The sequence below is a fragment of the Pelecanus crispus genome, chromosome 6, assembly GCF_030463565.1.
Source record: "Pelecanus crispus isolate bPelCri1 chromosome 6, bPelCri1.pri, whole genome shotgun sequence".
Lineage (NCBI taxonomy): Eukaryota > Metazoa > Chordata > Aves > Pelecaniformes > Pelecanidae > Pelecanus > Pelecanus crispus.
The window spans coordinates 15777280-15804841 of NC_134648.1; the positions used below are offsets into that span (position 1 = coordinate 15777280).

Sequence of the window (27562 nt, forward strand, 5' to 3'; positions counted from 1 at the left end):
AGTTGTACAAAGAGGACTTGTCTGAATCTGTATCAATTGCTCATGCTTAGCCAGAAAATATGATGTTCTTTCCTTAATGTATTCATATTTCTGCTCCACTCCCTGTGTTCAAGGAGAGGTAAAGAAGAAGGGCAAGATTCCTCCCTCCTCCATGCAGTATGATATAATGGCGGCTTCCTCTGTCAGCTGAAAATTTAATTGTGCCTGGAAATTTTACACTATTTTAGGCAGCTTCAAGCTCCTTTTGCAATATTGGAGCAATACAAAGACATGTGCAGAGCTAAGAATCAGGACCACGGGGTGGGTTTTTTCACCTGTGGTGGCTGTACATGAGTGTGAAAAAATGTTTTAAACCACTGAACTACTATATTTAATTTTTCACTCACTCCACTTAAAAATAGCTAAGCAAACTGACTGATGCTTTCAGCATTTGTGACAATAATTTTCCCATGGGCAAAGATTTTCTGTGTAAAACTGCAGCCCACAGTTACTTTTTACAGCCTTGTTCTAAATTCCTGAAAATAATGTTTTAGTATATAATGGAAATTGTGACAAGCCCTTAACCATAACTGTGCTAATAGGCACCCCTATGTAAAACTCAGGGCATTGTAACAGTGGTTGGTTGTACAACGTCAGAAATTCCAACTAGATTTTTTTTAAATAAAGGTACTATTCTATAAGAATCAATTACTGTAGCATGGAAACAGCAAACAAGAAAGCCTCATATTTAGCAGTAGGAAAAAAATACCTAAGACAGCTGAAAATCAGAAGCTAACACTTGTGGAGGACATCCAGATTTATTATTCTGAAAGTGAGAAGGATACTGTATGTTAAATATTAGTGTCTTGAGAGGAGTAAATTTCAATGCCATGGGAAGATCACTCCACACAACCCCAGCTCAGATCTTTCAGTACTCAAAGTGGGAGTTCCCCCTGTAAAATGTTATGGGGATGCTGGCAACAATGAGATTCATGAAGTGGTTGCCATCAGAAAAGTGATGGGATGGTTCTTAAAGACAGAACATCTTATTCCTATCCCACTTGGAGGCGTTGAGTTACTCCAGGGCTGAGGTGCTGAATCTCATCCAACACAACTGAAATACTGTGCCTAAGTACTTTATCCCAGATTCCTGATCTGTTATGAGTTATTCTGAAAAATTTAAGTGTATCATTCAAGTAACAGGCACAATCAAATAGATTCACGGGCGTTAAAAACGGCAACCACGATTAATGAAGGCCACCTTTTAGCATCTGGTCTAATTAACCAAGATAATAAGTTATTTGATCTTTAAATAATAAAGATACACTTATGGGAATTTTTTTTAATCAAAGACCTATAACAAGAATTCAGGAGAATAAAAATTCCGGTACTTGAGCTGAGCTTACTGCATTCTCTCTGGAAACACTTCTTTGTTTTCAGATAGCTTTCACTGTTTTCTGATTTTCATCTTTCGCCTCTCAACTGCCATAGCAACTATTACAAATATTTATGTGCGACAAATACTGGCGTGGAGAGGCATTCTTTCCCCCAGTATTTATGAAGCACTGTCACAAAAGTAGGTGATGCTTTGTCATGCATGTACTACCTGCTGTTGACATCTCTGCATAGGAGGGTGTTAAACAAGTTACCTCACAGGTTTGGATTGTGTTGGCAGCCTGCCAAGATTTATCTGCCTGCAAATATATGGTTCCCTTTCACCTACCTCTTCAGCTGCTCAAAGTCAACTTTTTCTGGAGTTAAGAAGGAACTGTATCACCCTTTTGTATAAGCAATTATTTACTATTGGGCATAGATGAGAACATTGAGGTTTTGAGTATATGGTAGAGGTGCTCCTTTAAGAAACCGTCGATGTGGTTTTTACTTAATAGATTTGCAAAACCCAGGCACTTGTCATGATGTCTGCTCTTATCACCAGGGAGGGAAAAAATGAAGCTTTGACAGATGGACAGAAATCTGGAGCTGGACAAGGTGGCAGTTTCTCCTCATCTTTAGATATCAGCCTTGTGTTCCTTTCGTAGCTCCTTTTTCTCATGTTTCTCCCCATGTGGCCAAGAAACTACCTTCTACATTGCAAAGACTTCCCGTCTTTCCCCAGTTAGCTCATTCCTCTCCTCCACGTGATTCCACATTCACTGCTGCTGCAACCACTCATTGTTCACCATGTTCTGGCAATTGGTTAAATCTGTGGTGATGCCTAACACAATTTCTTTCTTTTTCTGCCATTCGATTTCCCTTGCTTTCGGGCAGGTAGAATCTCTCATTGTACTACAACATGCTTTACAAGGTGAGTTTGTGCTTCTCCAGGCTTGGGTTCAGCTCCAAAACCAGGTTCAGATCAAAAACTGTGTATATCCAAAATGGAATTAATAAGATCAAGCTAGGGCTTACTACTGGAACCAGCCTATTACCAATGGTTATACAGCTCACAGTCCCCAAATGGCTTGCATTCAGTCTACTTGGAGCATGGTCAAAGATATCATGATCAAAGAGACAAGGCTTAAAGGTATATTATTTCAAACAGTGATTTGGTATATAGAAAAACACAATCTTTAAACTGGGGAACTTACAAATTAAAGTGAGAGATAGCAGGCAGTGAAAGGAAGGACACAGACACTAAGGAGGACACAGGCACTAAGTCAATGAATTTAAGATGGGCTGGTACCAATCCCATGCCGAGGACTCCAAGATACCTGTTAATGACTGACTCAACATCTAGGTTTCATAGCAAAGGTTATCCTTTGGCAGACTTCGAAAAGTAATAGTCAAATACAAGGATAAAGTAAATACGTAGATACAGATAAACTAGACAGACAGATCCCACCACGTTATTTAAAATTGCTTTTAAATAATCTAAATTTTAAATAATCTAAACCAGCAGGCATATACCAATCCTCAGAACTATGGTCCATGCTTAACACACACCGGTAGATTAGTATCAAAGGAAGAGGCAGCAAGTGCTAAACACAAAGTTTACAGAATCAAGAAAACTACCACACGAGAAATAGAACAAATGAAAATATCAAGATGGGACTCAGAAGAAAATGTCTTTGTATATGTTGTCCCAAATGGCAAACTGTGAGGCCAAATATTTAACTCACAAGCCCCTGATTCTAATATATATTAACATGAATGAACATGGAACTAAATGTTAAGTACTAATATGGCATTTTCATCTGTTTCCATTTGCTTTCTAAAAATGAATTTAGCTTCACAATGCATCTGATTTTTCACTTGGGAAAACAGGACACAGTGATGTTATTTCTCTTTTACAAAATCACACAGTGAGGCAGTGGCAAAACAATAACATGCAGATGTTTTTGCCTTGAGCCCAGGATCCAATCAAGAAAACTATTTTAACAGATCCAATTCTGTGGCAGGAACAAAGATCAGGTCTTGGTGGAATTTGAATCCCTGACTATGACTGCTGAAGGAAACCACAGAGCAACCTGAGCTAAGGTAAAATCAGTAATTGTCAACAGGAACATTAGGTTTATTCTGCAGATTTCTATCTACTACAAGACAAAATCTTAACATACTTCCTACAAATTTCCAAAGCATTTGACCACAACCACAAAAACAGAAGGATCCATAAACATAGAGCACATTATACAAGCACAAGATCCATAAACATAGAGCACATTATACAATTCAAAAGAAGCAGCACTATCACCAAAAGTGAGCATCTGTGAAAGGAATATCTTTTTTAGAACTTGAACCAAAAAAACATATTCAGATCATCCAATATTCTCAGATAACTAAGAACTAAATACTTCAGGTTCTTCCACCTGGAATTTAAACAGGGCTCACCTATGGCTCCTGCCTATATTCTACACACTCTGGTCAGTTGATGGATGTCAGTCATGTTCAGAAAAGGGTTTTAGCTATACCTAGATTCAAAGCTGTCTTGGTGTGTCCATGCTAGTTAGCTGTTTTTCAGTACTGACAATCTCAAATGTTCAAAATTATGAAGCTGCCTAGAGAAAGAATGATGTTTCCTTTAAAATGATGAGGTTTGGAGAAAAAAAAAAAATCCTTGTTTAGTTCTATAATTGTCTGTTGTTTATAATTTTGCATACCAGTCACCGAACATTTATGAGGCTCTCAAATCATGTTTTTGAATTTTCCTAGCTACAAATGTATCATATATTTTAACATGACAACTGGGATTTCCAGGTAATGATATAAGTCTAATAGCTGTGGATTATTCATCAATGGTGTCAGAGTCAGTGGCAATGTTTTTGAATACAGTCTGAGCATTATTTTTAATATAGTTAGCCCAGCCCTGCTGGTGGTTAAGGAAGTAATAGAGATGTTGGTTTATGTCATATTTAATATAAAACTCTTGTTGATGATTTTCAGGCCTCCATTCGATGACAGTTAGGTCATTGGGAGTGACACAATCTTTGAATATGACTTCATATGCTAGGTCATCTCTGAAAGAACACCTAGTTAGCATTAATCTTAAAATTCATTCTGCAGTATCCTTTCATATTTGTCTTATAATTGCATAGAGCTAAATTTAAACAATTTTAAGACTTGTCTTAAAATTCATGATTCAAAAAAAAAAAAAAAAGCTTCTGATCAATGACCCAGTACCACAAGCACTCCTAAAATTAAAGGAAAACATGACTCTGGTCCTGTCAAACTCAGATCACTGCCATATGTTATAGAAAAGATATAAGGAGTAGAGAGAAATCATTGCTAGATACTATTACAAAGGCATTCCATAAAACACAGAATTCTGCTGATATTTCTTGTAACACATTACTTGAGCCTTAAAGGCTGTGTCAAAGCTATGGGAACCAGGAACACTTCCCAGATTCGATCTATCTCCGCTGCCTGCTGGGGTGAGACAGACATGTACCATGTCTCTGCACTCTTTAGTTTCCTTTGGAAACGCAGGTGTGCAGGTAGGCAGGGAATGGAATTGCACTTCCATAGTCACCTTGGTCTAGATCAGTTTGGGGATCAAGATGCAGCCCAAACTGCACTTCTCCCCAGGTTATGGCCAGCAGTGGAACTAAATTTGGAGTCCTTGGCTCAGGAATAGATCTGTTACAGCGGGTTTTTTTAAAAATTTAAAGGTAAGTAACAATGACAAAATAGAAAGGAAGGTGTGAAACACACTAAGTCTTTGAAGAATATGACTATGGCTATTAGGAACCTTTGACATTCAGTTGATATTGTGATCTTGTCAACACACTAAAATGCAACAAGTCTGCCTTCTTAGAGGAGACCAAAGAAGAGCAATGAAGCTGGTGAAGGGTCTAGAGAACAAGTCCTGTGAGGACCAGCTGAGGGAACCGGGGTTGTTTAGTCGGGAGAAAAGGAGGCTGAGGGGAGACCTTATTGCTCTCTACAACTACCTGAAAGGAGGTTGTAGCGAGGTGGGTGTCAGTCTCTTTTCCCAAGTAACAAGTGGTAGGATGAGAGGAAATGGCCTCAAGTTGCACCAGGGGAGGTTTAGATTGGATATGAGGAAAAATTGCTTCACCAAAAGGGTTATCAAGCACTGGAACAGGCTGCCCAGGGAAGTGGTTGAGTCCCCATCCCTGGAGGTATTCAAAAGATGTGTAGATGTGGCACTTAGGGACATGGTTTAGTGGTGGACTTGGCAGTGTTAGGTTTATGGCTGGACTTGATGAATGTAAAGGTCTTTTCAAACCTAAATGGTCGTATGATTCTATGATTCTAAAGAATAAGTTGTCAAGTTGCTTAGTAACCCAGTGCTGAAACAGACACGTATGGAAGGACAAATAATAGGAACACCTATAAAAAACTTTGTGACATGGCAAAGCAAGAAAGATCTGTATTAGTTTCATGACAATTAGAAACATTAATATTCTTGAAGGTGAGGAGAGCCTGTAGTATGGTACAGTACATCAGAGGCCACAGTTTGACTGCTGATATTTCAGCAGCACTGTTTTCAATGGACTTCCACTCTAAATGATGCCATGCTAGAAGTGTCATCTCTTAACTAGCTTGCCAAAGATAAGGGCCAAAACTTGGGTGATATTTTGAATGTCTTTTTTTTTGTAACCAGCTAATATCTAAATTCACCTTGTCTACAACTAGAAGTACAAATAAGCAACTCAGTTTTGAACTCCCACCATTTTTTTTTTTTCAGTTCAGCAGTAGTATTCATCCAGCACCTCTTTTCCAGAGACATCTCTTGGATGCTAAACAAAGTCTGGAAATCTGAATCCATTCATGAACTCAGATTTCCCATGTGGCAGCACACCATGCCTCAGACTGCACCACTAGCTCTAGAAAGACATGTACACTGTCCTTAAACTGGCACACATCCCTGTAGCTTGGGTTACATATGTCAAAGCTTCATTCTGCATTATGCATAACAGGGGAGGCTGTCAGTACCACGAGGTGTATCAAGATCCTGTATTAAGGATACTAGAAAGAGAAAGGATGAATTGAAGGAAATGAGCTAAACCAAGAAAGTTGTCAGGGACTTGTTGTCATATGAAGCAGCAACTGTGTATCTGTAAGTATTCTGTTGCAAATTTTCATCCCAACTGAGGAAAAAAATATCCTTCAACACATTGAAATATGAGAAGTTGCTGCAGGATGGAAATTTCTTTACAAAGCAGTTTATAAATAACTGATTAGTCAACAAGTACTTTTGAAAGTGCATGTATATCCTAAGTCCTTTTTTCTAGAAAAAAAATAATTGCAAAACACCTGTCTGAAAGTTATTTTTTACCTACAATCTGTTCATTATTTTCCTGTTTAAAGAGAATACAACAGTAGTCAATCACATCCAATAAAGGATGAATAAATGAAGATCATAAGCAATAGCTGCCTAAAAATGAAAATCTGGAAATTATTTGTTTTATAAGGAACTATTATATACACACATGCATACACATATAGGGACAATCAAATGTCTCATTAAGGTGCTAGCCTCCTTCCGAATATTATTTGTAATAAATGTCTGATGGGCTTCAGTCATCATCTTATCTTATTGTTACGGAGACCTGAAATCTTGACTATATCAAAATACTTAAAAATAAAAAAAAAAAGCAAAAAACAAGTCAACATGTGCTCCTGGTGCATGTGTCAGTTCTGTGTGATAAGCTAGTCACGATATTAAGCCAGTAAGTAGGAATATTTTGCTGAATTAAATTTGAGAGTTAACTATTCCTCTGTATAGATGAGTCAATATAGGAACACCTTGGAACTGAACTTGCAGCTTCTCCATTGTATACAAGTCCTTGCCCAAAATACTTTTAAATTCAGCTTTTTTGGTTTGCCTAGAGACTGATTAAAGATAATGTATGTCAGCTGGCAAGCAAGGAGAATCAGGGCTCTAAGATATTTTATCAGAGGCACATCATGTGCTATCTATACAGTAAAGAAAAGATGACATTTACATGTGCTGTTGTTATCAGATTTCAAAATGATGGGACAATTCATGAGACTGTACCTGGACCATTTATTTCTGGGTCACAGAGAGACAGAAGCGAAAATGTGCTCATAGGAATATTTCTCTATACAGAAAATATTAATGCCTTTTTATCAGAAAAATGCTGTCACAGTATTTCAACAATCATTTGAAAATAACCCTACTTGTCAGCAATCACAAGTTTATTGGTCCTATTCTTTTGATCCAAGAAAAAAAGCAAATTTTGAACCTGTCAGAAGTTTGGATATTAATGGAAAAATTTAGAGATGTTTTAACCTTTTCTCAAGAACAGTGGCATAACTAGAACTTGTCATGTTAAAAAAGAGTAAAATGATTCTTGAACAGAAGTAGATTGAGGGGGCAAAATGTTGCATAATATTCTAGCTGAGTAGTACATTAATCTTAATACAGTGACTGGTAGGGTTCCTATCTATCTACATATTCTCTTCTAATGTATCAGAGGGTAGAGAGGGTACCGGTGGCATCCACTTCCAGAGCATGCATGGTAACCCTGCTAGAGACTAAACTCAGTCTTGATAAACAGTGATTTCCACCTGTGGCTTGACACTGTATGCCTGATATATAGAACTCTCACTGAAATGAGTGCAAATGCCCTGAAGGTTTATATCATGAAAAAGACATTTTCATATAGAAAATGTGAAATATTTTTCCACTGTCGTTTTACAGATGCCTGTCAATAAAATTGTGCTTGCTATATCTTGAATAATTTGTGAGTGCACTGATGGGTAGACTTCAAGAGCTCTAACTTTCTTCAAGGCTGCTAAATACTTAAAAACTGGTGCAAATATATCTATTATATATTGCCTTGCTGAGATAATTTTCCCAATGTTTCCTACACTTTTATTAATAGTAAAAAATGTAAACACTTAATTGACAGCTGCTGGGAGAAAAGAATAGTTGTGTTGCAGAAGGGCTTAGAAGGCTATACAGTCCTTTTCATGTATCCATCCTTTGCTATGGACTTACTGCAATCTCACAAAAACACACAGAAATCATTCAAGTGTTACCCTGCGATGTATGCTAGACAGTACTTATGACACTGGCAGCATTTCAGCCATACCATTCTGTGATGCAGTGTTCAATAACCCATAGTCAAAAATTGCAACTCACCTTCTGCATCTTCTGGCCTTGTAAGATCGATGACACCAGGGCCCAGTTTGCCATCTTCATTGGGTTTCCCTGTTAACTGTGGGCCTAAATTTTCAAACCTTGTTCTTTCCTGGAAAAGAACAGAAGTAGTCTTAATGCTCCATACAGGTCAGTTCTCATTATATGCCTGTGCATATGTGTATGCACTGATACATCCCTTATTTTTAAAATCTGAACAAATAATGAGTGCATTTAATTAGCATTTTAACTCAGGGACAATTTTTTACAGATTCTGAATGTTTGCATTTATGAAAATCAGTTTTAAATGTGAAACATATACAGAAACTTTAAGATTATTTTGATCTGCACTTCCATAATGCATAAACGATTGTACATGCAAATACAAAACACTCTTGGCAGCAAACAGTGGTGATCGATGCTGCTCACTTTGCCTTTCCACTTATTTTCTAACTTAAACTGGAAAAGACAACATTTGGGAGACATGAAAATTCAGAAGTTGAAAGAAGAGTTTGTATTAAAATATACTAATAATTTAATGGAAAAAGCACTTTTTCTCCACTATGAGATTCAAGTTTGCATTCATACCTCTGAGAAAACACAAGTCTGAATTTTATGCAAGAGGTTTTCAAAGACAAGTATTTGAAAGAAGGAATAATAGATGACAGAACTGATACTATTATTTTGTCTAGAAATTTAAATCCTACTGCAGTGGAAAGTGAACCTAAGGAGATTTGGGCGGGGGGTGGGGGGAGGGCGGGAAGGAAAGAGAATGCACACTCCTAGAAAATCAGAAAGCTGTTGAGAGCTGGAGACCTCCATAGGAAACCTGGAACTAGAAAGCAGAAACTGAAAGGTATTTTATGTGTTAACCCAGTTCTTCAATCAACTACTGGACAAGGGCACTATAAATGACAGTGTAATATTGTCTCACAATAGTAGTCTCTGTAGTAGTGTGTATCAGTAGCAAAGCATTCAATGGTTATCATTAATTTAGCATTCTCATTTGAAGGAACATAGTGTGTTTTCCCTCTTGCCTTGTTGTTACCTCTTCAGACTAAACTTGGCATTATGTTGTACTTGTGAATGAATGAAACCTTGTTGTTCATTACTATGAAACAATATTAAATGTCATGTCAGCTTGAATTTACAGACATGAAATACCAGCTTTCAGCTCTACGAACAGTTTCTCCATGTTATGCTTAATGCATTATGCAGAAGTAGAGTGCTGATTGCTGTTCAGTCTATTGTTCAATGACCTAGTTCTGTGCTGTGCATACTAGACTTAAGAAGAAAACATTAGGAGTATCTCTCCTGCAAGATGATTAGAAAAGGACAAAACGTACTTGATGGCCTTGACTCCTCATTTGCTCCACCTCCAAATACTTCTGCTTTCCAATGTGATTATTTTCCTATTATCATTATCTTTCAGTAATAAAACCCCACCAGGCCAACAACTGAGGAATTATTTTGATTCACCATTCTTTTGATTCCTTCAGCCATGGATTTTTAAAATTATTTTCTGTTTAATTTGCAGAGGAAGACAAGAAAGCACAACGTGACACTGGATTTGCCACAACATGCAGCTGAGGCATTTCAGGTACTAGCTGCATTTCTAAAAGTTCCTCAGAATCTTCCAGTTGTCAAACAAAATAACTCTGCATTTTATATTTGGTTAACTTCTTAACTTATTTTCCTCTGTAAAATTGTGGTTGATGAAGGAGCTTACATATACGAAAAAACCTCCTGAGAATAGAAAGAGTTACAAATGAAATGTGACTGCAGAAAGGCACTGCAGTACTAGAGGCCCAGTATTTTACTGAAAAACGTTGTGCAATGTAACAATACACCTGAATCATCAGGATGGGATCTGTTTTACTGGTAGACAGAATAAAAAATAAGTTTGTCAAGGATTCCGCGTTCCATTGCAAAGGGCTGATTTGCAGTTGAGATAAAAACAAAGATCAGTACTAAGAAAACAGCTTTTGGCACATATATTGTCTCTTCCAAAATATTTGCACTAAAAGCTTTTTCTTAAGGATGTTAATACAGCACCTGCAGTATTCTTGGAAGAACAGCCTTTAAGTGTGTTTCAGAAGAAGGAGAAATACCTTTCTGCTATAAAAATCAACAGACCCTGCTACATATCAATATGCACATTTGAAATATCTTTCTAGTCATTCATTCTCTTTGATTTTACCAGAAAATATTCTGTTAAAAAAAAAAAAAAAAAAGAAGAAAAAAATAAAGTTTCTGACAGAATATCAATATTTTGACATGGAAGGAGAAAAGGGAAAATTAAATGATAAGGTTCAGGAACAGTAAAATGAAAGCACTTATACCATAAAAATACCTGCTTTTGTCAAACAAAGGAGGGGTACTTATAGTTATTTCATAACGCCCTCCTTCTAATTCATAAAAAGCGGTAACAAAGCTAGCTATATTTAAGTGTCTGAAATGCCTTTTCAAGTCATTCCTTTGCTTGCTTTTTTACTGAAAATAATCTTCACAGTGATCATAAAAAATTCAATATTTGTGTTGTGTTTAGACAAATTCAGAGAACTGTAAATAATAGAAAAATGTTCCTTAATACTAATAATGTTTTTGTCTAGTAGCTGCCTTTACAATTGTATGAAATACAACAAATTCACATGAAATTTATTATTAGAGAGGGAACTTGTCCCACTAGGCTCCAATCCTTTTTTAAGGTATTCATCTTTGCTCCTGTCTTGAATCCATCCCAAAGAGAGTAGGTACTTGCACTAAAAACCCTTTTAAAGTATGCCTTTTTCCTAGTATGAGCAAGGACTGAGAGGAAGATTGATTGTGTACATAATATTCCTATATGAACAAAAAATGACATACTTTCGTTAAAAGTAAATGGCTATACATGTAAGTTTGGTCTAGCTCAGATGGAGTTAATCTTCCCCACAAGCATCTTCCCTACTGCTGAGCAGTGCTCGCACAGCATCAAGGCGCTCTCTCCAACATCTCCCCCTCACCAGCTGGCTGGGGGTGGGCAAGATCTTGGGTGGGGACATAGCCAGCACAGCTGACCCAAACTGACCAAAGGGATATTCCATACCATATGTATTCCATACCATATGTCATCTGATCAGCAATAAAAGCTAAGAGAAAGAAAGAGGAGGGGGGCATTTGTTGTTACAATGTTTGTCTTCTGGAGCAACCGCTACATGCACTGAAGTCCTACTCCTTGGGAAGTGGCTGGAAGTTACCTGCTGATGGGAAGTAGAGAATAAATCTTTTGTTTTCCTTTGCTTCCGCACGCGGTCTTTGCTTTTGCTTTTGTTAAACTCCCTTTATCTTGACCTACAAGTTTTTTCCACCTTATTTTCTCCCCACCCCTCCCTGTCCTGCTGAGGAGGGGAGTGATAGAGTGGCTTGGTGGGCACCTGGTGTCCAGCCAAGGTCAACCCACCACAATATAGCTGCGCTAACGAATATGTTACCTACATGTGCCTTATATTTGCACACATGTACATCAACCACTGGATATATTGCTTCCTCCCTAACCTACATTAATAGAAAATGTTCGCAAGTTTGTAATAAAGTGCACCACTATGGACAGTGCAGGTGTTTTGTTTCCTGTGAAAAAGCATTTTGGACCTCTATTTTGAATGGATATTTTGTACCGGCTATGGAGCTTATACTGTATAGTCACATTAAATTTTCCTATTTAAATTTCAGAAAAGGGGTTTAACATGACACTGATAACCCTTTCTCATGACTAGATCAACACAGTCAATTGGAGGTTGCACTAGAAAACTGAAAGTTCTTCCCAGCACAATTCAGATCCTTTGTGCTTTTTTATATGTTGAACACACAGTAAAAATAATCACTTCTTTAAAATGAAAAAAAGAAGAGAAAAAAGATTCTTCTTAGCAGCAAAATCTTAATTTTCCATTCTGTGATATGATTAGGCACTTATTTATGCGTTGTCAGTCACAAACATGCAGAAAACGTAAAAGTTATTGAAAAAATTAAAGTCTGCTCAACGGTCTTGCAGGACTGTTGGTTCTCTAAGTGCTTTGAAATTATGATGTATGAGGTAGATGTTGCATATTAAATAAAGATATTTAAATTATAAAGCCCCCGTTAGTGAGAGCTGATGAATGTTAAATGTTATGAGCCACAAGGCTGTGGCGTCCATCATATTCACATATCACAGTCAGTGATGGAGCAGCCCCAGTGATGACAGATAGACTGCTAGATAGTTACCCCTTATTTCCAGAGTCACTAAGCAAGCCTTTCAACCCCTTTGGCATTATTTTTAGCTTTGCATTAAATTAGCAACTTTTCCATCACGTTCTGGCAGAAAGTATCAATTCTTCTACACGTGTGGAAGGTAAAAGAATGATTTAGTGAAGCAAGGAGTAAAGGAAAAGGAAGCAGTAGCCCCTACCTCTGAAAAGGCTGCAAACTTCAAATGGTTAGACACAAATATAAAATTGTGATCTTGTGAAAGAACAGCAATGAAACAGTAAGCACATAATAATGGCTTTTCTCTGCACTTAGATAAAAGCTGAATTTTTGATGTGCACAGTATATTTTCATAAAATTTTATATACTATGTTTTATACACTTATTGGCTATTCCATAATAATGTGTGTGCTAACAGTAAAATTGCTCTTAAATTTATGTGTGTTATTTATACGTTCCCACGTAACAATGCTTTTTGTTGTAAAAAATATTCTGTTTATTAATGTAACTTTACAACCACTGCATCCAAGATCCGTGGTAAATTAATGACATTTTTATTATTTTATAGTGTCATTAAATTTTTACTGATCACTCCATCAAACAGAAGCAATAAAGGCCATAATGCAAACTGGGATACTTAGATCAGGGGAGCAGGAAGGCATTCCATATAGTCTGAAGTAAACTGCTTGCTATAAATGATATTTATACCATCTTTAAGGATGTGAGAATACTTGGACAAGTTTGGCAAAACTGTTTCTGTAGTACCGTGGATTGTGTACTTAAATAACAGTTTACTTGCCAGCAAGACAATTTTTTTTTCAAACCATATGCGAGAAGATGACTGATTGCATCCATCTCTTGAAAAATAATATACGAAATGTAATAATACACTGGGCGCCCCTCCCTTCTGGATTACCAAGACTGATCTGACTATACCCATGCCTCAAATTATTTCAACATGCTTGCTTTTTCCACATCTGAAATGTATGCTTAGTCTGAAATGGAAAATGGCATGTGCGCTGGTCGTTGTATAAAAGATTTAAAATATATATATTTTTTGCAAACAAATACTTTTTATTTAAGTAGACGTGTTTGGACAATGATGTAATACCCTTTATTTCAATAGTCTAGCATGGAAGCGGTTACCAACATTAATTTAAAAAACCAGTTTCTAGAAACTGAATTAATACAGGTCATTCACAGAAGCCACAGGGCATATGACTGAAGGGATATTATTTCTTCTGAGGACAGTACTTTAGTTAGAATGACTACAAACAATTATCACATGTTGTCTTTATGTATGAAATGTATTTAAATTGAATTATCCCATACTAAATGTTCCAGTAGCTTATTTGCTAACTGTGATCTATTCCCTTCATGTACCATGGACAGTAAACAACAGGCAAACAACTTACTATATTCAAAACATAAAAAGGACACTTTCAGTAGAACACAGAGAAAAATATTCACATTTTGAATCATAAGGAATCACAAACCCTTTTTTCCCCCCCTGGAAAGTCAAGATAGAAACGTCCCAAGCTTTTCAGCTTCTCACTGCTTTCTAATGGCTAGGACTGAAAACTTAAATTACCCTCCACTTAGAATCTTTTGCAACATCTTGGCACAGCAGGGATAATTACAAATTGACTTTCAGCCTTATCTCTGGATATTTTAGTTGTTACGGGTGGGAAGTTTAAACATTAACCTTATTACAACAATGTCAATCATCCTACTAGTGTGCAGGCATGTAACTGCTGGAATTCTTTGGATGGCAAAGTAGATAAACACAATAGTGGCATTATTGTTACAATTAAAAGCAAGGCCTTTGGTTTTGCAGAACTGTGGTGAATATCTAGAACTTGTTTTCAACAAGCAGCGGGAGTTGCTCCAGAAACCGGAGAAATTACATTAGCAAAGTAGGCAAACTTATTGTATGAATGCTGATATTTTAAGATATTACAAGACACTGGCTGGGTTAGCTCAGTTGGTTAGAGCATGGTGCTAATAACACCAAGTTCACAGGTTCAATCCCTGCTTACTGGAGCGGGGGTTGGGCTCGATGATCTCTCAAGGTCCCTTCCAACCCAAAGTCATTCTATGATTCTATGACACAAAGTATATCTTTTCCAACCACTGATTTACAGGTTGCACGAATGACGAATATGCTGAATTCTATGGTGTTGACACAACCTGACCTTATTTTATTTTTTATGTAAGTGAAATACCTGAATTCAATGATCTCAGGAACCAAAGAGAGACTGTTAAGTGAATTTTCACCCTAACATACTGCTGGTTTCAGTTTTTGAAGGCCCCTATATTGGTATGCTGAATGTACAGCATGGACTAGCATCCCTGCCACTGACTACAGATTTCTGTTACATAACAGTGCCTCAAAGCAAACAGCTTGCTTGAAAAGATGTGGGGAGAGAGAAGCCATTAGGTCCCCTTTTAAATGTATTCTTCCATCTTAAAGCATAACTGAAAAGTAAGAGATTAAAAGCAGGTAACGAGGAATTTACACTAAAACTTCTTTGCCTGAGTGGCAAGCCTCAGCTAGCTTCCACGTGACAGAATGACATATACAAGGCCATCACAAGCAGAAAATACTCCAAAGTTGTTCAGTAACAGAATTTCATAATGATTGTCATGATATGGGACTTTCTTCTTTTAAGACCCACATTCTGGAGTCAAAATTGAGAATTGCAATTTTGTCAAAATATGAAGTGTCTAGAAAAAAGTTTGAAACTGGACTGGTAAAGGCAAAAAACTGATCAGATAAATAAATGAAAACCCAAGCCTCTTTTTAGCTAATTATTTCAGAAGTCTGATTTTAAGGATCAGAATTCCTAGAGCCTCTGATTAGTGTGAGCAGTAGCCATCTTGATCTCCAAACACAAATAAGGATAGATGAATTCCCTGATTATTGGGAGCATTCAGCACATACTAACAAGTTAATAGACTTCAGTGCATTGAAGCTTGCCTTTAAAAATAAGTGTATGAATTTAAAAATATTTTTAAAAAGCAAAAAAAAGAACAGATAGCAAATGTTTCCACCTAAGTAGGATATTATGCCCTCCTACACATGAAGTATTGACATACCCATAACTATTGCCACACTTGCAGGCACTCCTAAGCTATGGATCTGCCCTGGTTAGATTACTTTCAACAGGATTACTGCACTTACTGAGCCCCCTTAACCAAATGCTTTATGTCTTTGTTCATATGGTTTTAATATGGTTTTAACCAATTGCAAGGTTATTTATAAGTTTGCAACTCCCCAGTAGTTAGAGTTATGAAGCGTTCAGACTTAAGCATATCCAGTTGTGTGGTAACCCAACTACTGCTTTCATGCGGTTTCCAACTTTTTATTCATGCACAAAGGCATGATGCATGGCAGTATCTGAGAACTTTCTGATTAACTCTTTGTTTCAGCAACAAATTCATACAGCAGCCTACAGTAAAATTACACATCAACTAAAATGTAAAGATTAAAAAAAAAAAAAAAAATCACTCGAACTGTGGAATTCCACCTTAGACTGATGAGTAGCCATTAGTCCTTGAAAAACAAAGGGACAATCAATTAAATTAACAGCTGGTAAATGAAAAGCAAACAAAAGGAGTTACTACTTTACACTCTGCATAATACGGCTGTAGAATTCACTAGAGGTCAGAAAGAGTCCAAAGCTTGGGCTGTCACTTGTTTTTAAAAGAGCTGGATAATTTTATGACTGTTAATAACATTTGTAGTAACACATGCTAAGATAATCAAATCTTATGTTCCAGAGTGTAAGCTGTTCAACTGTCGGGGTCAAAGAGAAATTCCCTCGTTCTCTCTGCTGCTCCCTTGCCTCCTGACCAACATCCACAGATGATTAACTGGGAGCCTTCTAGGGAGAGAAGTTAATTTTCTTTTATAACATCAGGTATTGCTCACTAGATTTAAGGGAGTACTGGTAAATGGTATAGACGGAATCTATTTACCTTGTAATTTGAAAGAACCTGAATGCAACCATTTAAAAACCCACATTTTCCTTTAACTAAACACATACAAGTGCATTTTTGAGAGACAGACAAAAATAAACACAAATTACTATTGACATACACTTCTACTAGGAAATAGCAGGACTGGGGTTTTTTTTCTGTGCTGTAAAGTGACTAATGGAAGCAATTCAATAGCTACTCCTAGACCTTCAGAATGGTCATTCAAATTTCTAACATTTGAGCTACAAGAATAAATTCATAAGGACATGGCAAAACAAAGGGGTTTTTTCCCATTAGACTAAATACTATAGAGGAATAATAATATACATTTTGCTGTTTTTCAGTTTAGTTTAGCAGCTGGTTGGACCTTCTCAGTTATGGCCTCATTCTCACCAAGTATTTAAAAATGGAGACATTGAAATGCCATAAAAGTGTAAAGAAATACTTTTACCAAATTTAGACAATGTCATGATTCTGCACATATATCTGCATGTTTCCCCAAACTTTTCTGTTTGTGACTACATTTCATTAAAAGTATTGTCATGCATTAGAATCAGAACAGAATTTAGAAGATCAGAGATCTGGTTACTAGCCTCAAAACTGTGAATCTCCTTTTCTCTTAATCATCTAGTAATATATTCCAGGCTGAAAACACAGCTTTAGCAAGAAGCCACCGCAGTATAACAACCAGCAAAACTATTCTAGGTTCAGCACAACAATTTTTTTGGAATGGAAAAAAAAAGGCAGAAAAGAAGTCACCAATTTCAATTTCATTGCGGTGTTCTGCAAACCTCAACAGCACAAAGCAAATTCAGCCGCCCTCCACACAAAGTTGGGAAAAGAGAGGTCTTAAAAAAATCCAGAACACACACACAGACATACACACATGCCACTGGTCAAACATCTTGAGAAGCAATATGATGTTCTTTTATGAACAATATGGAAATATAAATCCATGCAGACACATATATAGGTTTGATTTTAAACCTATAAAAGCTAAAAGAAAGACAGATGATGTTCTCACAGATACTTTCATTCTATCATTTCAACTGTGCCTTATGATAGGCACATGTCAGATTTTGTGACATGATCAAACAATACTGGAAAAGCTGTGATAAAAATGGACTACATAATGCAATAATCAATTATTAAATAGCAATAAATGCGCTTTTCCTACTCTACATGTGGGTAGTTATAAAGTTTTAAAAGCAAATATTTCAAATACTGTATTTGCAAGTATTTTTACAATTAAAGAACTAAACTTCAGGGAAAATCTGAATCTGAGTTTTGTGTGTTTTATTACAGCAATCTTTGAACATGAATACTATTGTATATTGTAAGTATAGATGCCAGTAGCTCCATTAGGGTAAATCCTCCAGGGCTTTGGAAGTATGGATATCTAATCCAGATACTCAGAATGAGTCACTGGGGACACCTACCCCTTTTGTTTATGTCTATAAGCAATGGAGGCCTCTAGACACGGCTGTTCCATCCCATTTTCAGGAAGACACCTGAAGTAGTTTAAATTGGTGATGCAAAAGACACTTGGGCTTAAATGTTCATATTCATATTTAGAATTAGAAATGCAATCAAAACAGTTAACAAAATCCCACCAAATGTTACTGTCTTCAAGTATATGCCTTGCCTTGTGCTGGATGTAAATATATAATTGCATACCATGCATATAGAGATTAAGTAAGCTTTTTCTGTATTTGTCAATCTGATTTTTTTTTATTATTATTTTGTAGCATTTTAAGTATACTTTTTCAAGGTTGCATTTTATGATTGCTGCTTATATATTACTCTGTTTATACTCAGGTCTTTTTTGTTATGTTCAGAGAGAAAAGAAACATACCACTAAAGAATAAGGATGGGTGACAATGGAACAATGATAATAACATCATTATGCAGCGTTTTGCCTCTTGTACCCCCATCACTGCCATGTTTTTCTCTGATTATTTCAGCCTCAGGAAAATGTGCTGCTTAATGTTTATGTCAGGAAGGCAAGATTACTGTTTGCGTGATTACAATATCAAGTATGATGTACATAATGCCTGTGATAATATAGATGTACCCCTCAACTAGCTCCTGTCTTTAATCTTCATTCAAGATGGAAAAAAAAAACCAAAACCCCAAACAAAACAAAACATTGAGTTGCAAATTCTTGCAGCCTTGTATAGGCCTTAGTCTTGTAAGGTGCTGAGTACTTTCATTCCAGTCCAACAGAGGCCTCAACGACATGGATAGTCACTACTTAACTCCAGGGGAATGCTTATGTGCTTATATTAAGAATGGAGTAATGCACTTCACTGATTCAGGGCCAAAGTGTGTAGTTCTCATATGTTTACAATTAATCTGAGAATGAAAATTAAACAACTTCTTTCCAGGCTGAAAAAGATGCTTTCTCCTTCTTATTGATTACTGCTTTTTCCCTTTAAGACAGGTAAGTTGAAGGCCTTCTGGTATGAAGAAGAATTATTCTTGTTTAGGAATAAAACAATAGAAAGCTAGGAACACAGTCCTGTAAGGATTTATGCAAGTGGACGATGTCCTAGCTGAAGGCAAAGGAACAACTCCCTATCAGTGAAATTGCTATATTTACTTACTTATCTTTCTAATACAATCAAACTGAGTTGCTCATAATTTATGTTTTTAAAATTTGTACTCAAGGAAAAAGCAGCCCAAACTGGATTTATGAACACTATAAATTCATCAAAACAAACAAACAAAAAAGCAACTGATAAAGTAGGATAAAGGTTCCATTTGCTACCTCCGACATGCAAATGCAGGCAAATGCGTACTTCCTGGAAACTGGGAGAGATTTACATCTCTCAGAAGGAGTAACTCTTCCATGCAGGAAGTATGTCTCAAAATAATGCAAGAGAGAGAGTACTTTAAAAGGCTGACTGAAGGCTATGGGTTTTTTTAATGCAGAATACAGGAACCCTTACACCTGAAACCATCTTAAATGCAAACCAAATACCTACGGGCTGAAAAAATTATGTGGTTTTACTGCTGCAATATACAAAGACAAAACTGCTAGTCATCTATAGCTAATGCTACTGGCAAAAATCCATTCTCTAGCTTTTCATTTAAAGTAGAATGATTTTATAAACCTTGTTTTCTTTTTATCATGAAAAGCTTGTTTCAAATTTCCCACATAATATATCCATTGAAGTACTCTTCAGCTCAATGTAACAGTGACAGTTTAGAAAACACTTTTATACCTTAACAACCAATCTTGGATGGGAGTCTCAAAAGTAGTGGTTTCACCCACAGAGCATATTAGCCACTTATGTCCTACTTAAGACCTATTTTTGACCTCATTTTCAGCAGAAGCATAGACTGGGTCCTACTACATCTCTCTGCATTTAAAATGAACTTTTTCTCTCTTTCCCCTATCCTTATTCATCTACCCTCTATGACATATATGGAGAAGTTCATGTGATTCACTGAAGGAACATTCCAGCACCTCATTCCAGTGGAAGATTTTTGCTGCTCTGTGGACAAATACAATCTGTGAGTAAGAGGGAATTTCCTGTCTCATACCTTCCTTACTCCTTTGTATACGTGTATACTTTATAACTGTGGTCATATTTTCTTGCTGTGTCTTACAGGAAAGAGAATAATAATGTCCTGGGGAAGCAATCAATATTTTTGAGCTTTTTACTATTACATATGTAGACAATAGTAATATCTACCACTGCGCATTAGTAGTACCCAAACCATATTAAAAAGGAGGTTGGTAACGGTATCTCCAGGCACAGAGAGGGGAAATTATTATCTTCTGGTTACTAGAAAGTCAATGATTAAGCTGAGAACTGAACCTGGGACTTCTGAACATTAGGCCAGTCCACTGGCTGTTATGCCACACTGCCTCTGCCGTAAATCTGTTTGATGGATTTTTCAGTCATGGAACATTAAAGGCTCTGCTCTTGTCTAATGAATATGTTTAAAGAAAATAGTACAAACAAAAGCAAATGTAACACTTAAATTATCTGAGACATACTGCTTTGATGTCACACTTGGATAAAGGATTTCCTACTGGAGACCTATGTACACTTATACATACTGAAAAATATTTTAGCCAGTACCACTAGCTGGCATGCTGGTATCTATTTATGTCTGAAAAGGGAACATAATCAGTTTTTGTTGGTTAAGTACAATCTGAGCCAACTTTTATATTATGACCAAAAGCTTGGCAGTGCAGTAGCAGTGGCAAGTAGCAGAAAATTGCTTACAGTGTTATTTGCCAGATTACTTGAACGATTTACATTGGGTTTTCAAGAGAGTTTGGAGTATTGAAAACTTAAGATTTGGAAAAGCCTTGGACTGTGGATTTTTGTTCCTAGTTGCAACAAGATGCACAGGAGAGAGTTATGATATAGTATGACTGACTAAGTCAAGCATTTTTTTAAATATAAACCGCCTGAAACATTTAGGAACAGTTCAGTTTGAACTGTTAAGATTTTTTCTTTTAATTGAAGATTTGGAGAGCCAATTGATTTAGATTAAGTGCTCAACCTTTCACATCTACTTCTTTAAGATTCATGTTGACATTGTACTAAATACAGCCATACAGTTTGTATTCCAGATAAATTGATCTGACTACAAGCCTCACTCTTTAGTATGATTCTTACTCCAAGATAAATCAATATTTAATATCTCCTGCAACAGCCCCAGTAGATAATTTTAAACCTTTTCTCCATCCCATTAAGTTACCTTTAAAAATTCTTTATACAAGCCTTCACAGATGACTTCTGAAAAACTAGTTTATGAAAAGCAGCCTGAAATTCATTAATTCAGATGGAAAGGGTTTTTTAATCTTGCTGCATTGTGCTGATCTCTAAATCCATCTCTGTTTAGGTAATTCTCCTGCTCAGCTAATTTGAAGAATAAATAAATACTTCCTGTAAATCCGTAACACAGATTTTAAACATAAAGAAAAATATCCTTCTACTGCTTGCTATATGGGACAAGATAGCTCTAGGGTGTGGACTTCTGCAAAAACAGGCAGACCAAGGCTCTCCCGGACTCCCTGAGAGGATGGGTACTCTGCATCATCAGGTACCAGCCTCTGCCCAGCTCCGACCTTGCTGCCACATCAGCTAAGAGAAGCAGTGATAAGCAGCAGTATGTTGGGCTCAGGTATCAGTCACATCCCAGCCTCCATTTTGAACATTAAAATCTACTGTCTGCTCCCTCTCCCCTCCCCACCCTCCAATCTGGTGGAGCAGCTAAGGAGGAGGAAAAACATCTCTACCCCCTCCCTCAAACCTCTCCTATGGCTGAGGGCCCCAGTGGGATAGGAGTCTTTGATATTGGAGGAATGCAAACAGCAAGGCTCAGGTTTGCTGCTTCTTAGGGTTTAGAAACAGAGACATATGAGGAATTTCAAATTATTATATATTGGGAGAACTGAAAGGGATGATGCCAAAGGGAAGGAAAGAACTATATACTCTGGAGCTATCTGGTTGTATATCCACCATTCAAACTATAGGATCTTCATATTCCTATGTGTCTTTTCCCTTACTCTTTCCTACTCGACATTCAAAGCGCAGTTTCATGGACACTGATTGCAGCAGTGAAGCTCTGTCCCATCCCTCACCCTCCAACCTACTGGTTCCCAATGCAAACAGACAACAATCATTTAAATCTTCCGATTAAGCTATTTATGGGGTCGTGCTGAGAACTCAAAGAGTAAAATGTTTGAGTTTAAAAAAAAGAGAGGGGCACCTTTTGTTTTCAAAGCCATGTTTTGCCACTTTTACAGCAGAGTTATGAGAGTCATTATGTCCTTGAGGGAGGCAGTGAACTGCAGCCCAGGTTGCTGAGAACCTCTTTGCACTGGAGGGGCAGCATGTGGAACCTAGATAGCTCTTGCCTTTCAAGTCTATTAAAGATCTTCATCTCAAGAACTATACCTGTTTTGGTTTGGTTCAAAGCATAACCTAAAAGGGTCTGATCCTCAATGAGTTCTTTCATCACTAACAAAATAGAAATACTAAAGAAAAAAATAATGTCACTGGTTAACTTATAATGCAGTTTTCAATTTTATCTCTATTCCTTTGCTACCTCCAATCAAAAACATATTAAATTGTGTATTTTGCTTATGGAAAATGTTCGGTGTTTAGCCTAGTCGTGAACTCAAATCCAAGTCAGATTTAGGAACAAGAATGCAGTTGTATAGAGAACATACCCACTACATTGCAAAAGTATGTGAAATAATATTAACTTTTCACCATTTAAGATGTTAGTGGGAATTCTACTGTGGAAATTGTGTGCTATTCTATTAATTCATTAAGATGTGACACACAACAGCAATATGAGGATGTTGTTTTCATGAGACACTACAAGAGTCCCAGCAAAAGCACAATGAGGGTAAGCAGCAGGGAAGAGCAGCAGCAGTGAAAAACAGGAAAGAAGACCTGAGCTAGGAGATCATTGCAAACACTGCAAGAAAATTCCCCTCTCTCTCATGGTAATGGAATGATAGAGACTTCCACTATCTAAACCATAGTCTGCACCACATTAGGAGCATTCCTAATACTGCAGGAGTGGAATCTCAGAACAGTTGAAAGATTAATAAGTAACGTGGGTCCTGATTCAGAAGCACATGTGCTGAAAGCCATCCTCAACATAGCAAATGCTTTACATTAGGAGAACTTGAATGGGGTCACGAACAGGAAATTAGGTGCTTTTTCCCCCTTTTAACTGGATTCTTTATGTTCTCATAACACATATTCCCAGGTAGCTACAGTAACATGCCATGGATGGAGATAAAGGGAAATCACTTGATAAACCAAGTAAGTAATACATGCTATCTCCTTCCTTTATAGGATAACTCACACATTCACTAAAAATTTCCCACCCTGCAGTTCATTACTTTTGCCTGTCCATGGTAGTGAGTATATACTGATAAACTATGGATGGCTTTTGCACTGAATGGAATGGAAATCCTTCAGAGCAGAGCATGCTGTTTAGTGCAGAGGAGTGATAGGTATCCCAGTCTATAAATTGTCAGTCTATAACTGAGAATATTAACTTAGCCTGTTCCTTGCAAAGAAAGAGAAAAAGTAAACCTTGGGTGAAAGAGGGTGGGAGCAAAATTTTGCAGGAAAATATCTTTCTTGTATTTATAAGTTTTGGGTTATTTCTGAAAGGAAACAAAGAGTTGACATACACTTCATCAATGAGACATTTGTCATGATGTAGTGTGACCTGTAGTGTGATATTGAAGAATAAAACACAGGAGTTATGCAAAGGTCATGCAGGTAATCCCTTGATAAAGGGGAATCCCTTGGGAGGAAGAGTGCAGCCATACAACCTGATTTTATTCATGAGTATTCAAAGAGATTGAATGGCATCAGGTGAGGAACAGAATTCTGGCAAGGACCTGGCAACTGAATATGTTTTGGCAACCTGCTGAACCCTTGACAGACCAAGAAGTTTTACAGTACATGATCTGTCAGTGACTCACTTTGTGTACAGTTCTAATGCACATCCTCCCAGTTGATGGCTTCTATTCATTCTGGCATCCAAAATATAGCAAAAAGTGTTCCTGTGCTTTAGAAATAGTAGGGAACAAGCATGTAAAAGTAGGATGCACTAAGCAAGAATCTGTATGTATATAAAAAGATAGTTCATCTGAATAGGAGCCATATAATGAAATTGTCACTTAACAATTTAACTCAAGGATGCAAAGAAAATGGCAGTGAGATGAGAATGCATCCACTGCCTGCTATCCCAAGAAGCCTTTGGCAAGATAACAGTGAAAGCATGCATGGGTCTGACACTAAACCACAAGTGTCCACTTCTCTTACGGGCTGTTTAATAAATTGCTTTGGAATGGGTGGAGGTGAAGAGGAGATCTTTCCAAAACCTTGTCTCGATGTTCTCCTTCAGTTAATGAATGTCAGCAAGTGGAAGAGAACAGAAATTTGATATGTTTTTCCAGCCTTTCTTATAGAAGCATTTGCAACATGTTAGAGGCCACAGGCATAAAAGTGAAATACTGGGAAATTAATGTTGTCTGTAGATTTTCAGGATGTAAGCTGGGCAATTTCAGCTTGTGGGTTAGGCATACTTTAGGTTTTAAGTAGTGTTATAACAGCTTACTATAACTTGAACATGATTTTAGTACAAGTAATCTGATGTTGAATATCATTTATTACCCTGTTACACATTTCCAATTGAGATAGACCTGTTAATGGAGTTAGTATTATGTGACTACAGATGGACAAGCTATGTGCAGTGAACAATTTAGCCAAATATAGTCTTTCTTATCTTTTCAAACTACCTCTGGAGGATCAGCAATTTCTATACATATATGAGTAACTTGTAAGTGTTCTAACAATCTAAATTTTGAGTTATGGATGAACTATGCACTTCAATGCTCAATAGTTTGCTGCTTGTGATTTATGCTGTAGTTGGTCACCTAAGACAAATTATATTGTTTTCAATGCCTGACTCAGAGATAAGTATTGCAACATTGCCTTAAACTACCTGAAAAAAGCAACAGGGAATTCTCTCAGCCAAAATACCTCCCAGGTAGTGGAAAGCCTCTACTTCTATCTATCGTCCCCCGCATCCATTAACTTCAACACCACAGAAAAACCGATTAACTTGCCTCTGGCATACCACTGGTAGGAAAAAGATGGCAGTGGTAAGGCGTAGTGCAGCAAGGCCTGCAAGACACCTAGACTAAATTGCTGCAGAGTTCACAGAGTTGCTGTAAAGATCTATAATTAGCACTGACACTGTATCAGGGGCTGGAAGCGCTCCCTGATACTGCATTCCTCATTTGGTCAGCATGGAGTTTGAAGTGGGTGCTGCACCAAAGCCTCTGGTTTTTATGAACAGGGGGTGAGCAATTTGGGCATAAACAGCAAATGCCTAATTGTGCACAAATGTCCATGTTCATATGCAAATACACCCATAGAAATAAAAATCCGTTTACATGAATATTTGTGAAAAGAAAACAAAGCATGGTCAAACTCCATTAATCAGATTTCAAACAAACATTTGCAAATACCGCTTTGCATTATTTGCTCAAGTCTTTTCATGAGATAAGACAATTTTACCTGCTAGCATGCTTATTCTTTTGTTTGAAGCAAACCAGTTAAGCCAGCACAAAGTTGCATATAATCCCACAAACAGGCAGCTAAGTAAATATCCTTCAACAACAGGGAGTGTATTTCAATTTATCATACCTACTGATGCAGCCTAATGATACCTGAGAAACAGGAGACATTTTTAATTTTAGAAAGTAATGAAGTATCAGAGAAAGTAATCCCAATTTATCCTTGCTGTACTTAATCTACTGCAGTTAAGAGAGTTACATTGGCAGTGCATTTGGTGTTGCGAATTTACTTAGAGGAATGCACAGAGCTTGGAAATAAATGGCAGTAACTTTTGTGGATGTCTCTGCTTGTATCTAACTGTGAAATAATATGCAAATATATTCTGTAGTTCTCAGGACAATTGAAGAAGTGATATGGTAGGATTGTGCAGCTGCCATTCTGACCCACAATTTAAATCAATGAATATATTCCTGTCCTAGCAAATTTATGTTCGAACAATAATTTTCAACCTATCTTTGTTGTTTTGTGGAGAAGCATAATAAAAACATGGAATACATTTCAGTATATATCTGCAAAGTCTCCTGAGTAGCTTAGGAAATGTATTGTACATAAGAAGATGCAATCATTATGCTGTTACAGTCATCACAAAGACACTATCCTTTATAGTAGAACATCATCCTTTGGGAAAAATTATCCTTGTTGGTTTGTGCAAATTTTTCAACACTCACCCTTGGGACCTATTTTAATCTAATTCTGTTCCTTTGGGACTTTTTCTTGCTCCAAGATTTAAGGGAGAAGACCAAAACAGAGCAAAGCTTTTATCCTTTTCACAGGAAATACCCCATGCGAGTGAAAAAGCAGTGTATTTGGCATTTTTTCTTGAACTGGAAAGGCAATAGAAGAAAGGGGCCAAATCCCCTTTTTATTATTATTATTGCCATCATCATTATTAATGAGGTCTAAAACCTGCCGCTAGGCAACCCCTCCAAGTAGCCCTGACAACAGAAATAAAAACCCATAGTTGTGTTCAGTGACCATACAAGCATACTATTAAGCATAGGTAGTGGAAAAAAATCTAGTAGCCAATATTCAAATGCAAAAATAGCTATTAAAACCAAAAGAGTGTGCTGGTTTATATAATATTTTATTGCCAAGTGCTCTTGTGATTGAACTGGAAGCATGAAGAATTTTAAAACTTCACCTAATATGGGAAGTTTCTTCACTATACAGTGTGTGTTTGTGTGTATATATACATACACACCTGTATACATATGTGTATATAGTTACTCAAATAACAATGTTTCATATAGGTTCTTTATGTTTAGGTGTGTTTTCTTTTAATTTCTTACATATGTACATCATTATTGGACTGGTCAAACTTTAATTTATGGTCCAATAAAATTTCATGATTTATACTTTGCAAAGATTGCATATTTTTCACTTAATTAATTGATGTTGATAATTTAATTAATAGACAAATAATTTAGATATTATTTTAATCAGCCTCTACATAATTTGAGGGACTAAGTATTTAATGGCACATCTAATATATTGGAACAGAAATGCACAAACTGCCAACTTTATCAAGACAATTTTGGAAAGAAAGGCAATTGACCAAAATGCTTAAAAGCAAAGGTCTGCACAGCAAATTCTTCCATAGGTGCAAAACTGGATCCATAATAAGCTGGCACCAAAGCTAACTAATCTGTAAATTTAGATGACCTACATA

The 27562-nt window shown here is 36.8% G+C and overlaps 1 protein-coding gene across 1 annotated transcript in view; it reads right to left on the reverse strand.

Annotated features, from left to right (window-relative positions):
- The window catches only part of SOX6 (SRY-box transcription factor 6), a 379772-nt gene that overhangs the window by 26274 nt on the left and 325936 nt on the right, over nt 1-27562 (reverse strand). The window contains exon 14 of the mRNA XM_075712793.1: nt 8552-8660. Coding sequence (XP_075568908.1) covers nt 8552-8660 — 109 coding nt within the window. The remainder of the gene's footprint in view (nt 1-8551; nt 8661-27562) is intronic.